Source organism: Rosa chinensis, chromosome 7 (assembly GCF_002994745.2).
Source record: "Rosa chinensis cultivar Old Blush chromosome 7, RchiOBHm-V2, whole genome shotgun sequence".
NCBI lineage: Eukaryota > Viridiplantae > Streptophyta > Magnoliopsida > Rosales > Rosaceae > Rosa > Rosa chinensis.
Genome location: NC_037094.1, coordinates 8,786,575 through 8,802,959, shown reverse-complemented (window position 1 = coordinate 8,802,959; position 16,385 = coordinate 8,786,575). Strand labels below are relative to the sequence as shown.

General features: G+C 38.4%; 1 protein-coding gene across 1 annotated transcript; it reads right to left on the bottom strand.

Annotated features, from left to right (window-relative positions):
- Window positions 1-5,935: 5,935 nt before the first annotated feature.
- Window positions 5,936-6,629, bottom strand: LOC112180786 (auxin-responsive protein SAUR71). Its single transcript, XM_024319346.2, has one exon. It carries the CDS (start codon window positions 6,532-6,534, stop codon window positions 5,977-5,979), a length of 558 nt encoding a protein of 185 aa, XP_024175114.1. The 5' UTR covers window positions 6,535-6,629; the 3' UTR covers window positions 5,936-5,976.
- Window positions 6,630-16,385: the final 9,756 nt, after the last annotated feature.

The window sequence follows — 16,385 nt, the reverse complement described above, 5'->3', positions numbered from 1 at the left end:
TACAATGACCTCGAAGATGTCAGCATCACTCCTCTCCTCAACAGCAAGTGAGAAGCTCCTATCTGGTTCTTATAGATTCGAATCATAATGGGTCTTCCACCTCAAGTCTCGATTCGAGATCATCGGCCTCATCTCTACTCATCATTTGGCATCATCCTCCGCCCCAAACATGTATTATTTTCTTTCAATTGGGTAAAAAGCCGGCTTTTTTCGTTGAATCTTACAACACCTTCCTCATCTGACACTTACAGTTACATGGTATTGTGAGCATGTGGGTTTCTTTAACTCATCAAATTGATATTTTGGGTTTCTTTAATTATCGGAAAAGGTTGAGTCTTTCTTGCGGAAAAGTTAGGGTTTGTATATGATGAGTTCCAATACGGTGCCGTATCTGCCGATTCAGCTGCTCCCAGGAGGTCCAAGTGGCGCAAATGTAAATTTTTCTTCTCCAAGAATTTGGATTTTTGCTTCTTTTAGGGATTTGAGTTCATATGGGAAATTCCTAGATGGAGATTTTGTGTGTTTCTGCCTTCGTGTTTCGGGTTTCGATTAGCTAGATGTTTGTATTTGTTAGGTTTAGGAGTTTTCTTGAAGTTGATTGTCTGATTTTGGTAGTCTAATTTGTGAAAGTGAGTTTTTGAGATAGTTTCATGTTATTTATACTGATTTAATAAGACTCAACTTGTACATATTCAAGAAACCAGCACTGGTGGTTTTACAATGCCAAACATTAAGTTTGAGGCATATAACATCTGGCAGCCTAACATAAATAATGCACTATTACTATAATCAATTCATGGAAGATGTGGTAACTGGTTTTGGAAATCTTTATGTGATTCCAGTTTACCTATGTGAAAGACTAGTTGATGCAACATAATTACAAATTGCAAAAAGTCCCAATTTAGTGCCTTGCAAAATAGTTAGGTTCTTAGTAGCCTTATGATTAATCATAAACTGATGGGTATCTTGAAAATTTAATCCTTTCAGATTCAAGATTTATTCAGCAGGAACTTCCAGCATAAGCCAATTCTCATGCCAAAATGGGTAGGCTTTCTAGCATTGAATCATATGTCTGCTTGGTATCCATATACCTGTTAGAATTCCAACTGTACTATTTATACACTTGTGCTTGTAGGTAATCATAGCATTCATGCTCATTGCAATCGTTTTGATAAACATTGGAGTTGCTACCCTAGCTATTTGCTTCCCGATATGTATGTTAAAGTGAAACCCAATTTGATGCATAACTGTCTATTGTTTTCTAGCTCTATATGTCCTTAATCAGGAACATCTTTTTAGCATGTTGTTGAAATTGTTGATCGATATGAAACTGATTACATACCAGCGTCCTCTGGAAGTGTTAAGGTCATATACATCCAGACCTCGGGAAATAAAACATGCAACAGAACTCTGAGACCTTCTTTTATTAACATCAAAGGACTGTAATATCCTCCTTAAAACTTTTTGATTAGGAAGCGGCAATATTCCATTTGTTGAGCTAGTGCTTGCATCATTATGTCTTATCTCATTCTTATTGTTTCCTAATGTTTTTGGAAACTTCAAACTGCGATGAAAGCCAAGCTTTAGTAAGTGCAGTGTGGCAAAAAGTAACTGTGGTGGTGTTGGTTAAAGTGGTGATTGTGCTTGATTAATTAGAAAACAAGGAGCACCAATCCTACAAAATAGCATGCTAACTAATAATTAGACATGTTATTTCATTATTGGCCTCAAACTGCAATTTTGTTTCTGTTTTGTTGATTGTCAATATGGCTCTGTTACTTTCAGGAATCCGTGGTCAACATTGATCTACAAATGACATGAATAATAGGGTATGTATTTTTTCTTCTTTGTGAAATTGGATATGCACCAAGCTTATGTTTTTGTATTTCAAAAGTTATTTCATATTAACATTGTCATATGTAGTAGCTCGTGATTGAAGGAGAAGATAGATAGTGTCGCTACTAGTATAGGAACATTTCAACTTCCAAGTAGTTTAACGTACATCAACTTCTAGATAGTTTTATGTATGCAGAATATTTTGTATTCAACTAAGAGTATTGTTGATCAAAAGGAGTGCTTTAGATCCACATGAAATGATTTCATATTTGGATTTTTTTTTTAATTTGAAATTTCTAAAGTCACCATTGTCAACAATGGTGTGAAACATAAAAAGTTTTATAAAATCCATTTGAGGCACCATTGGCATGGTAGGATCCACAATTCTAAAGCACCAAAATTCTAATATTGTCTCTTTGGGTATATGTCACAGCAGCAAAGGAAACCAACCCCATAATAGTGTCTAAAGTGGTGGCTATTGGGTTTTCACAGCAATGATTGGAGTCTATTCTATCAATACACACCATTTGGAATGATGTTGATTGCCCAGTTTTGTTGTAGTGAGCAAAAAGAAATGAAAAAAAAAATTGTGGGAAGGTGAATTCAGTTATGCATCAAAGTTAGATATAATATCACACTGTGAACCATCCTAAACAAAACCATTATTGAATTGGATGTCATGGCATTTTGCACAGTCTTAGCAAAGATTAACCTTTGGATGTAGAACTAGTAGATTTAGGTTTACATTACAGGGGTGTATTGTATTTGGATTTGTGCAGAATTTTTTTAAATGACAGACTTTTTGAAGAGTCCACGGATTCTTTAAAAAGTTGATAGACTGCTATTGATTTATTAAAACCATTGATTTTAATTAGCAACAAACTTTTTATTGATTCTTGAAATTCTATATACTTTATTATGAATGACTTCTATAGATGTAAATAAAAATAAAAAAAATAAAAAAATACAACCAATGCAGTCCAAATGCAAAGCAAGATAATAACCCGTTGCCTCTTCAATGGTCAAGTATCTTATGTAGAACTTGACTCAAATGAATGATTATTACTCTGTCTAGCTAGTTTGTTCTCATTTCTAATCTCCCAATAACTTAAAGATACAATATAGATCACTTGATGTTTATGGTTAATTATTATCATCAATTTTGTTTTCACCTATTAACATATAGGGCTGGGATGGTTCGGGTTTGCCAGAAAAGAAAAAAAGAACTGAGACCTAACTGACAGGACAAGATTCGGGTCGGTTTGATGATTTCTAAACTCTGAAACCGAGTAAAATCAGAACAGACAAGAATCGGATCGGTTCCACGATTGGTCGGTTCCATTTGTGGAAGTACCTCTTGCATTTGGAATTCAGGAACAGGAAAACATAAACCAAGCCACAACTCCAGTATTAGTGATGGAGACGATGAGTATAGAAATCAATCAGAGAGAGAAGAGAGAGAGGCGCAGTTAGGCTTTGGTGTTTAACCTGAGAATCGGAGCGGATGAATCTGATGCCCGTAGTCCCCTACCCAGGTAGATCTCGGCGCCACTGAAGCAACAAAACTCAGTCTTGAGAACCATGGTTGCTGCTTGCTAATAGTTTTTTTTTCCGACTAGGATGATACTGGAATAGTTGAATACGAAGAAGTGAATAAGGAGGATGAGGAGGAATAGGAGAGAAGAAGAATAGTTGAGGCCAAGAGGGGAGAGATGGAACTGTGGAAGTATGATTAAAAAAGAAACAGAGAATAGAGAAAAGGAGATGGTGGGGTCGAGAGACATATAGAAATGGGAGTCTGTGGTTTGTATTTAATTAGAGAAAAGAAAGTATAAAGGCAAAAGCACGTGAGGTTGCCATTAAGAGGTTACCTATTAAAATACTGCCACCTAATTATATATTGGGTAAAGTGTAATTATACATTGTACTCTCAGTTAGGGTAAAACGAGAAACTATAGTTGAGAATCAAAACCGAGCCGGACACTGTAGCATCTGAACCAAACAGGAGCAAAACAACTAAATTAAGATGGAAAACTGACCCGAACCGGTCGGTTCGGACCAGTTCCTTGGTTTTACGGGTCTAAAATCCCAGCCCTATTAACATATATCATAAAAATATTGATCAATGTCTTGCTCTATAATCAATCAATCAAAATTCAATTGTTGAAGCTTTCTTTGAACCATGATATAAATTCAAATCGATGAGAATTATTAATAAGACAAAACACAATATTTCATAGCAACACTATTTAAGGTTTTAGGGGTAGACCACAATATTTGGGTCTTAGAGTTTCATAAATCATTTTTTATTGCTATTAGGGTTCCAAGTATCACAATTGAACCAAAAAAAAAATCATATTCAACAACTGCAATGAACATGTTGGGTATCATAAAATATTGATATCATGAAAGATTCGAGAAAAGATAAGAAGAAACAAGAAAGAGAGATGATAGATAACCAACCTCTTTGCGTGCAGAGAAAAAACTTTGATAGATTTTTTTTATAAAAAATAAAAATAAAAATCTTTGGTAGACTTTTTTAAATATTTGGTCTGGTGACTAGAAAATTATTGGAATTTGGTATGTATAGTTAACATTACAAAGTCCATGATTATCCTTGATTTTCTAATTCCATAAGTATGATTGAAATTTTGAATACCTCTGAATTTTTATTCATTTTTAAAAGTCCTAATTGAATACCTCTAAATTTTTGTGGAATTCATAAAGTTTTTCAAAATCCTAATCCAATACCGCAAGACTTTCATGGACTACTGAAAATCTATATTAATGAATACGTCTAGACTTTTAAATTCCATAGATTTCTTAAAATGTTCTACTAATTCCATATACAATACACCCCCATATTATATATACTAATGATTGATGTCACGGAGACGCAATGAACCATGTGCTTGCCTGTACCTAATCCTTTTTAAAAATTAAATGAGCGGTTGCTTGCAAGACTAATTAGAGGTGACGGTTTGCTTAAGCTGTCAACTGCTCACGTATTTGTCCAAGAGTTATGTAAGCATCGATCAACTGGCTAAGTAGGCTGGTTAACATTACAACACCAGGTTCCCACCGCACCCACGGTGAAGCTAGCTAAGGCAAAACAAGATTTCTCCTTTGGTAATCTTAGAATATTATTGTAACTATTAATGCCGGATGTAATATGACAATGCAAAGTTAATAGACCATAATATACTAGAGGACTCCGCATTGCTAGGGTTCGTACCTCCTGTACAGAACTTGCACTGTGTTCCTGAGTTGGCGATCATGAGACCCCTCATCATCACCAATTTTCTTCTCATCAACACGGAAGTAGTGTCGATCGTTATTAATTCTGGCGATTGCTTGCTGTCTCTATAGTTTATTTATTTTGTTTTATTTATTAATATATTTTAGACATGCGAGTATTCAATCAAATATCACTTATCTCAGTTCGTCGGTTCGTCCTACAATTTTCATACAAATGAAGCTATAATCTATAATCAATTGAGTGCTGATAACATTTCCCGATTTGATAGCTAAATTAATCAAATTGGTACATCATACCTTCACCAAGAAAAGAAAACTGCAAGTAATATATATATACCTTTTAATACATAGTATATATAGTAGTGATGATTGTAAAGAAAACAATATCATAAACAAGTTGCAGACTCATTAAAAAAATCTTTACTCGCGGCATTACTTCCAAGTGAATAATTTAATTCAAACAAGACCAAACATGTATATAATTCATAAATAAACTAGCTAGCAGCAGAAGCTGCATATAATTAAGACCGACATATATAAATTTATATATATAAGGCGTTTGCATCATACTAACACACGGTATTAATTATTCCGTTCCATATATCTTGTGCAGCTTAATTAGTAACAATAATCGAGGGTTATCCAAAATTGGACCTGTCCTTATCCCAGATATGAACTAAAATTCCTCAAATATGTAAAAGAGGCGAGAATCGAAACAAGCACCATTTAGAAAATATAGAGGCAAAATTTATTGCTGCGCAGCAAAATATGCTCTATACATGTATGCGTATATCTTCATTTCTGTATACAATAGAGATGAGTTGTTGTTGTTTTTTTTTTTTGATCTATGACCTGAACTACGTATATATGTTAAAATCAAATCTAGGTAACCACCATTGATGATGACGATGATGTTGGAGTAAGTACCCTATAAGCACCACCGTAACCTCTGTTACTGGCACAATTTCTACGACGAGCTGGACTGAAGATTATCGGAGAACAATTACTGGGAGCACTGATCCTATCCTCATCGATATCATTGCTCTCCATCTCTGCCATAACATTGCAGAACAGATCCACATGGCAAGGGAGCAATATCGGACCGTCATTTTTGTACCCATACTCCAATGCTGCATCCTCCAGCAGCATCTTGAACAATGGATGATTAACATACTCCATCCTCACCACAAATCGCTGCTTTTCGGGTCCAACATAGACCGTGAAACACCCAACTGGAGCGACTTGACATGTCTTGGCCTTGTTCTTCTTCTGCTTGCAAGTGCCAGTACTACTAGTAGTACTGGAGCTCCATGATTTGCTCCTTGACAATGAAGCGGCTGCTGTAGATCCTTTCCTGCTGCTTTGTTTCGGTAAAGTACTGCATCGCTTCCACGCCTTGATGATCAGATTCTTCGTCCACTTTCCCTTCACGATATCCATGCCTTGAAATATATGTGAAGTGTTTTAGGGTTTGCACGTACCCTTATCTTAATCTTTTCTCAACAAAGAAAAGATGAAGAGTAGATATATGGAAAGCGAAGATCTGGATGAGAAGCAAAGCACTACCTCCGGGGGTTATAAATATATGTTCGATGGGAAGAGAGGCGTGGGAGAGCTCCGAATAGGAGAGGACTGTGTCACCCTTGCTAATAATTTGGAAGTTTGTCAACTCTCGTGCGCCTATAGATTTTGAAAAATTGCATTATTTGAATTTGTTTGAGGAAAGTCGTATGGGAGCAAAAGAGGGCTGGACCATTTCTTAAATTTTCTTCAACAACACCTGCGCAAGCTTAGTCGCGAAAAATGATGAGGGAAAAAAAAGAAGCATATATAAATAATAACATATATCCACAGTTTTTAATTCTACTAATCGAATCCATCGAGTAAATTAACGACCAAGAAGATCTTCATTAATAAGAAACCTTAATTTATTATGGACGTGGGTTGCTTCTTGAAAGTGTTCTATTGTTCGATCAAACATATTGTAACACCTAGCAAGCTGCAAACCCAGAAATTAGTTTTCTCCAATACACATGGTTTTTGTGTGTAACAAGTTTTCGCTATGTTCCTGCTTAAACTATTTAGGGGTTTTTATTATAAAGCCCTGGTATGTTTTAAGCACACGAGGCATGCAAATTAAAATAAATGGTCGATGAAACATCATGTTCTAGCTTGCTAAGTATCAACATATTCATCAAAACATTTGATCAAGTTGATGAGTAAAAGATTTATTCATTTTTGTATGCACATGTTTATTGTGCGACATCAATTTATTCATTTATTTTTTTCAGTTTTGTAATGAAATATAAGTAAAAGAGAAAAATTCAGTCACCGTCCCCAGACTATGCTGCCAAGGCCAATTTGATACCCGAACTCTCAAAAGTATCAATGTGATACCCAAAGACCTAAATTGGCATCAACGTGATACTTCCGTCAAAAATTTCAAACGGCTCCGTTTGTTTGCTGACGTGTCAAGCACGTGGGCTCCAAATTTTTTTTATCAAGGGCAGAATAGTCTTTCAATACTAACTAATTAAAAAAAAAAACAAAAAACAAAACTCTCTCTCCCAACCCCGATTCTTCTTCTTATTCCCAAATGTCATCGGGCTTATTGGGATTGGGGCCGAAATCAGAATTCTCAAAGAGGACGCCGGAGTGGAGGAGGTCAGGGCAGAATATGGCGAGCTTCTGGAGGGAGGAACAGCCGCCGGGAGGCTCGGAGGAGGCGGCGGAGACAAGATCGAAGACGACGGAGCAAGGTTCTAATCGATCTGTTTGGGCTTTTACTTTCTGGGTTTTCAATCGAAGAGCCTCAAACTCTTGGTTGCTCTCTTCCTCAAGCAGCAAGGTAGAAACTCTTGGTTAATATTCTGGTTCGTTGCCGTCATCCCTGTGGCTTTGGTTTCCACATACGAGCTCCGGTGAGTCGGTGACAGAGAATAGAAGCCCGAAAGCTTCACGGGTTCTTCGACCTATTTTTCGACTCCGGCCACGGCTGCAAGCGAGACCGGTGGCAGTAGCTTCGTCTTGGCGAGGTGAAGAAGCCTGTGGTATCTTTGTGTCCATCCATGAACTTGAAAGAGAGAATCAAATGGGAGAAGTTTCTGAGTTTTCCGGTCATGTTATGTGTTTTCCGGCGACTGTTTACTATAAATAAGGTATTGGTGTTCGTCTATTTGTCGAGCTCTACATGATTGTGCCATCAATTTTCAGTTTTGTTTATGATTGGACGAATTGGAATTTTGGGGATTTTGAGGGCTACTGTGTGTGTTCGAAGTTTGATGTGGTGTATTGATCAATTGATGTTCTTCAGTTAATTTCTAATCATAAAGAAACCTCTTAGTACGATTTTGGTTGTTGGTTAAATCTGAATTCGAGAATGATAAGAATTGGATGATCGGAAGGATAAACTGTGTTACTTAGGGGTCTAAGAACTCTAGCTGCTTTGGATTGTTTTTTGTATTTGATTATACACATTTATATGTGTGTAATTATATCTAAAACACTATAAATAAGCAAATCCTCATGTCAATTAATATGTAATTAATCCATTTTTATTTATTGTGTAGAAAATAAGCGGAATTGTGGAAACGAGAGAAAATTGTGCGAAACTGGAGTAAATTGGACTTTCCGACAAAAGGACGAAATTTTCAATACGGGTCAACTGTGGTCAATGCCATCAAGGGAACAAAATCTAATTGCCTCCGATAGTATTTGCGGAAATGCAATGAGAAGGGAGAAAAAAGAAAAAAAAAACAAGAAGAAGGAAGAATGAAGAAAAGAATAAAAGAAAAGAAAAGAGGAAAAAATAATAATAAGTCTTGATGACGTCATGATGACGTCAGCATCAGAATCCATCTCCCCCCCCCCCCACGTGCATGACATTCCTCCCTTCCTTTTTTCTTATTTTTCTCTTTTCTTTCCTCTTACCCTCTCTTGTGCTGCCATGTGGCATCTCTTTTCTCCTCACATCCACACAACCCACGGTCTCACCCTAAAAATTTCAAAAACCCATTCCCTATCAACTCTCTCTAATAGCAGCCGCACCAAAACGCAGCCCCTTTGGGCTGCTCTCTCTCTCTCTCTCTCCTCCTTCTCCTCCATTTTTCCTCTTTTTTTTTAGTTTTATTTTAGAGATTTCAAGGATTTACTCACCCAAAGCTTCAAGAATCTATCAAAGGGCTCAACCTCTACAAGATTCAATATTTGGATATTTTGTGGGAGTTGTAATTCAAGACTAGTCATGCTAGCTTTTTAGCTATTTATGATTTTTCTTGTTTTCTCCTACACTTCTCTACTCTTTTCTATTTGAATTTTGTAATTTTGATGTCTATGATTATGAGTTATGAGTAATTTCCTTGTTGGGGGTTAGGGTTGTGTCCCTAACCCAAATTTTGTGTAAAAGATGTTTAATTTAATGTAATGATGCAATTTTCATATGATGGATGCTTATATCTATTTTTGTTGGGTTAGAATGCATGTCTAGGAGCCTAGTCAACTCTAGGGTGTGTATTTTGAGCATGTCTAGAATGGAGTTAGGGGCTTGACTCCCTCTAATTCCTAAGCTAGAAAACCTTCAATTTCGTATTCGAGGGGTTATAAGCATGGTGATTTACACCCGTTGCATGATTGCGCGGGCGGGTCGCTTAGTAGTCTAATTCCTCGATCTCTACCCCTCTTGATGTGAATTAGTGACCTTTGAACCGGCTCTAATTCATGCCAAGTGAGTTCCTTCGGCCCTTGAACCGGAGTAGGAATACCATGAAAGGGAATTTAGGTCCTTGAGCCTTGAACCGCCTTGGATACGACTACCGCCAAAATAGGAAATATGCATCTACATTTGATTAGCTTCCAACACATGAGATTTGGTGAAGGAACCTCCGTAACACCCAACATTCTCATTTTTATTGTTTACATTTCATTTTTATTTTTTATTGCTTTACATTTCATTATTATTTGTTAAGTTAAAATCAACCCCCAAACATTAAACTCTTCCACTCATTTGTGCATATCCACCACTAGACTCTTAGTTTTGATTAGGCTTTGGTGAGAACTAAAGCCGAGCATTGCTAGGGCTTGGTGCCTTAGATTAGCATTTTTATTTATTTTCTTTTTCTTTTCTTTGTTTGCTAAGTGTCTTTATTTCCGATTATCCAAGAATTGTGGGTTAGCCACTAATCCCCGTGGTACGATAAACTTTAGGCATTATACTTCCCTATCTTGACAATGATACGTACGCTTGCGAGAGCATATGCATCAAGTCAGTATTCATACTTGTGTTGTTGGATTGAGAATTGAAACTATGGAGCTTTGATTTGATAACTGTAGAAGTGGGATGATTCCTCTAGATTTGGGTCATCTCTGTTTCAGCACAGAAGATCAGCTTTGCTCTTGTTGATATGAAGGACGAGGATAAGATGTTTGGTTTAATTGTTTATAACATGAAGTCTTAGGAACCAGAATGATGAGAATTTGCATAGTTGGATACTGAGAGATTACTCTGTATGGTTTGTTAAATTAGTGGAATGGAATTGATACTTTCTGTTGTAAAAAGAAGAAGAAGAATAAGAAGAAGAAGAAGAAGAAGAAGAAAATGAAAAGAAAAAAAAATAATTAAAACAGGGGTAAATTGGTCATTTCACATTTTTTTGGGGACCCCACGTGCTTGCCACGTCAGCAAACAGACGGAGCCGTTTGAAATTTTTGACGGAAGTATCACGTTGGTGCCAATTTAGGTCTTTGGGTATCACATTGATACTTTTGAGAGTTCGGGTATCAAATTGGCCTTGGCAGCATAGTGTGGGGACGGTGACTGAATTTTTCTCTAAGTAAAAAATACACAAACTTTTCAATTTTTCATAGAGAAAATGTTACAAACAGTACCCGAACTAAGGCTCATTCTTAACTTTAGTACCCAATTATATAAAACTATCACTTTGGTACCCCAAGTTTGAAGTCCGACCTAAGAATGATACACGCCGTCTATCACAGCATTAACTAGCTAATCACGTGGCATATTTTGAGGGCCCTCATGGTTTGCCACGTAGCAAAGACTTAACGCTGTGATGGACGGCGTGTACCATTCTTGGGTCAGACTTCAAAGTTGGGGTACCAAAGTGATAGTTTTGCATAATTGGGTACTGAAGTTAGAAGTCGGCCTAAGTTTGGATACTGTTTGAAATATTTTCTCTTTTTCATAATCAAAATGGATTTAATAAGTAAATACTTGATTTGTTTCTTCTAGATTAGCGGCTCATTTTCATCGTTTTCGTTTGCAAACTTTCAATATTAGTCATTAACCCGACCATGTGGGAACACCTCCACACCTCAGCCATGTTCCTCCCCCAGCAGCATCACCGTTTTTGGCATTTCCTTGTCTCTCCCGTTGCTCCAATCCCTGCAACTGCCCACCACTACAAGCTCATGCTTTCTTCCGATGTAGATAGTGCCTCAAGTATCGTTAGGCCAAACAGCATACTGAGCTGAGATCTCGGCTTACCTTGCAACCTCCCTATCATCGAGTGTAGTTGCAAAGTCACAATGCTGATCCCCGTCAAGGCTTGGCCATGGAGCGGTGTAGTTGGGATAAAGGAAAAGAAAAAGAAAATCAATCTAGATTATGACGTCAGTGTTTTGGTCACGCATGGTTTTTTTTGAGTCATCACGAGCCCTAATAATTAAGTAAGTTATGTAAAAGCATCTCCAACAGCTTCCTTATAATTTCTCCATTATAGGAAAGCAAAAATTAAAGTCTCCAAAAAAAATTATGCTCTAACTCCAACAGATTTCATAATTCTTCCCTAAATCCTTCTCCAAAATTTTACAGATGGTTGTAAATATAGGGAATTTTGTTTTCTTTCTCATCACTATCTTTATTTTAAGGATAATTATATGGAATCTATTAGAGCAAAATAGCTAAATTTTTTCCTAAAATGGAGAAAAATCAAGATATATAGGGGGAAGCTGTTGCAGTTTCTCTAAGTCTATTAAAGTTTTATCACATATTAGGTCGATCAATTTACTATGGGAGTGCCTATTTTAAGGGTACATGAAATTAAGAAATGTCCGAGTAAAGGTATCCCATTTTACCTACTAATTTGAAAGGTACGTACATGACAGAGAATGACTGAATTATCTATTGTCTTAAACTCTTAATTCTATTATTGCCCGAAAGAGTAATAAAAGGTTGAAGTTTTCCCAGTAATGATGTAATGGGCCAGTGATGAAAGCTCAATCATTTTCCTAGTAATGGTGTAATGGGCCAGTGATGAAAGTTTTCCTAGTAATGATGTCATTAGGTTTGCGCGGAAGTCAAACAGCCATGTGCAATTGTCTTGCAAATTTCTTTTCCTGTTGTGCAACTTTTCCTGGTAATGATGTATGAAACTACGATTTTTTTTTTTTTAAGAAATTGACAGATTAACGTATATTTCATTTCAATGTCCTCAACATACAATTTTTAGATAATATAAATATTTCATTTAAATTTAAATCAAATACTAATACATAAATACGTAAAAAGTTAAATAAAATACTGTTTTAGAGAAACTGAATTTGGGAGGAATTTGCTGTGTGTTCTCATTGATAATAGGGGCCTCTTTATATAGAGGATTACAATGCATAGAATCTCAATCATACAATGAAAGTAATTCTACATTGAATAGGATTCTAGATCCTTCTAATTAAATCCTATTACCACTAGGTCAAGTAACCTAGAGTTTGGGCTAAACACAAATTAGGTTTTCCTTGAACACTCCCCCTTGTGTTGCCCAAACGCGGTGCTTCTCTCGTTGCCTCATTAAAAACCTTGCCGAGTAACAAAAACCCAGTGGGACAAAAATAACCTCCGTCAAAGGGGAAAAAGAGCACAACACACCCGTCACGATTCGAGATGAACATGTAGACATCTCCCCCTGATGTCTGCGCCTCCCCCTAATGACAACGATCATGGGAGTTCAGATAATTTCCGCAAGCCAATTCTTGCCACATGTTTCTCGAACGTGGATTTGGGCAATGACTTAGTAAACAAGTCTGCCACATTGTCCTCAGATCGGACCTGGTTCACTTTGATCTTGAGGAGCTTCTGTTGTTGCTGATTGTAGAAGAATTTAGGCGATATATGCTTGGTGTTGTCGCCTTTGATGTAGCCTTGCTTCATTTGTTCAATGCAAGCAGCATTATCCTCATAAATGCTCGTTGGCTCATCTGTGGTAGACTTCAAACCACAATTGCTTCGAACATGCGTAACTATGGATCGAAGCCATATACACTCACGAACTGCTTCGTGAAGAGCAATAATCTCTGCATGATTCGAAGAGGTAGCGACTAAGGTCTGCTTTGTAGACCTCCAAGATATCGCGGTCTTTCCCATGGTGAAAACATAACCAGTTTGGGAACGACCTTTGTGTGGGTCAGAGAGGTACCCAGCATCAGCAAAACCTTCCAAAACACTTATATCGTTTTGGGACGGGGAGAGGGAACGCGGTACACCATGTGTGGCGTCCCTGGCACTTGATGGGTCCGAATCCATCTTCTCTCTGTAGGGATAGAACAAGCCCATATTGATCGTACCACTTAGGTATCGAAAGATATCTTTAACACCAGTCCAATGGGGTCGTGTAGGCGCAGAGCTATATCTAGCTAGCAAGTTCACAGCGAATGAGATATCTGGTGTTGTGTATTGTGCCAAGTATAATAATAAGCCTATTGCACTTAGGTATGGCACTTCCGCCTCTAGCACATCTTCATCGTCATCTTTTGGACGAAATTGATCCTTCTTTGGTTCAAGACTACGGACGACCATTGGGGTGCTTGAAGGCTTAATCTTATCAGTGTTGAAACGCCTAAGCATCTTTTGGGTATAAGCTGATTGATGAATCAGGATACCATCTCTACAGTGCTCGAGTTCTAAACCGAGGCAAAATAGTGTTTTCCCAAGATTTTTCATCTCAAACTCGGATTTCAAGTGTTCAGCGGTTTCCCTTAACTCTTTAAGGGTGCCAATTATGTTCATGTCATCAACATAAACCGCTACTATTGCAAATCCGGAACTTGTCCTTTTTTTGAACACACATGGGCATAGTTCATTGTTGACATATCCCTTTCCAATCAAGTAGTCACTTAGACGGTTATACCACATCCGTCCGGATTGTTTCAATCCATATAGTGAGTGTTTCAATCTAATCGCAAACGCGCTCCTTGGTTTAGAGCCACTTGATTTGGGTAATTGAATTCCGTCTGGAATCTTCATGTATATCTCTGTATCTAGATCCCCATATAGATACGCAGTAACCACATCCATAAGCTGCATGTTCAGTTTTTCGGAAACTACCAAACTGACAAAGTAGAGGAACGTTATGACGTCCATTACGGGAGAATAGGTCTCCTCGTAGTCGATTCCATGGCGTTGTGAGAAACCTTGCGCCACAAGGCGAGCTTTGTACCTTACAATCTTGTTTTTCTCATTACGCTTTCTAACGAATACCCATTTGTGACTAACTGGTTTGGTGTTGGGCGGTATTGGCACAACTAGTCCGAATACCTTTCTTTTCGCTAGAGAATCAAGTTCTGCCTGGATCGCATTTTTCCACTTTGGCCAATTGACTCTGTGTTGGCATTCACCAACGGAGAGTAGTTCGATGTCATCGGTCTCAATAATCTCACGCGCCACTGAATACGCGAATACATCATCAATGATGATGGAGTTTCTTTCCCACGTCCCATGTACACTAGTGTAATTAACAGAGATCTCTACGTTCTCAGGGATAGGTTCTGACATTGAGGCATCCCCCAATGATGTCTCATGGACATAACCATAATCCGGAACATTCTCATGGGACGGATTTTGAGTATCGATGATCAAAGGATTTATATGTGCCTCATTCGCCTTCTTTCTAGGGCGAGTATCCTTCGAACCAATTGGTCTACCGCGCTTCCTTGCGGGACCTGCGGCCATAGATGCCACATCATTGCCATGTTGGGCAATGGCGCCATCCCCTGATGTCACAGGAGTGGCGTGATGTCTAGTATTTGGGACATCGATCCTTGCAGGCATATTTACAGCAGGTATGTGTGATCTCGTCACTTTGGCAACATTAGAAAACGCATCAGGCAGAGTGTCTGCTATGTTCTGGAGCTCGATTATTCTTCGCACTTCAAGTTCGGACTGTGCAGTACGGGGATCGAGATGAGACATAATGGGGATAGACCACGACAATTCCTGTCGTTCCTGTTGAACATATGTGTTCTTATCTCCCCCTAATGATGGGAAGACTGTCTTATCAAAGTGACAATCCGCAAATCTAGCGGTAAAGAGATCGCCTGTCAAGGGTTCAAGGTAGCGGACGATCGTTGGAGATTCATATCCAACATAAATGCCCATTCGTCGTTGTGGACCCATCTTAGTACGCTGTGGCGGTGTAATAGGCACATAAATGGCACACCCAAAAATGCGTAAGTATGAGATATCAGGCTCATATACAGTCACTAGCTGTAACGCAGAGTAAGATTGAGTGGCAGTGGGTCGTAGATGAATTAGCGTCGCTGCATGCAATATTGCATATCCCCAAGTAGAAACAGGGAGATTGGTGCGCATAACCAATGTCCGTGCTATCATCTGTAGTCGTTTGATAGCGGCTTCTGCGAGACCATTTTGGGTATGAACATAGGGAACTGGATGTTCGACATAAATCCCCAGTGACATGCAATAGTCATCGAATGTTTTCGATGTAAACTCCCCAGCATTATCAAGTCGAATAGACTTAATAGGATGCTCAGGATAGTGAGCCCGCAGACGAATAATCTGGGCGAGGAGTTTAGCATAAGCAGCATTTCAAGTGGACAATAGTGCGACATGTGACCAGCGTGTCGATGCATCAACCAATACCATAAAGTATTTAAAAGGTCCGCATGATGGTTGAATTGGTCCACATATATCCCCTTGGATTCTTTGTAAGAACAGAATAAGTATTTTGGGATCCTTAGCGTAGGATGGTCTCGGTCCTAATTTCCCGAAGGAACAGGCTTTGCAGAAAGAGCGAGGGGCCTTAGAAGCAACCAATGAGGATTTTGGTTGGGCCTGAGCGTCCGTAGCGCTATTAGAAGCAAAGTGTGTGACTACATCTCCCATTATGGCATCAGAGCCATGGAAAGTGGTGTGTGTGGCGTCATGGCCACTAGGAGGAACAACCATGGCGTCATGCTCATGGTTGGCGCCATTAATGGCGTCATCACATGGGATGTGGGCGGCCTTGTGGCTCCCCAAGACGGCTGCAGCTCCAGATGCTGCAATT

Coding starts and splice junctions, on each gene's coding strand:
- LOC112180786 (XM_024319346.2), bottom strand. CDS start 6,534: ATGGATATCGTGAAGGGAAAGTGGACGAAGAATCTGATCATCAAGGCG.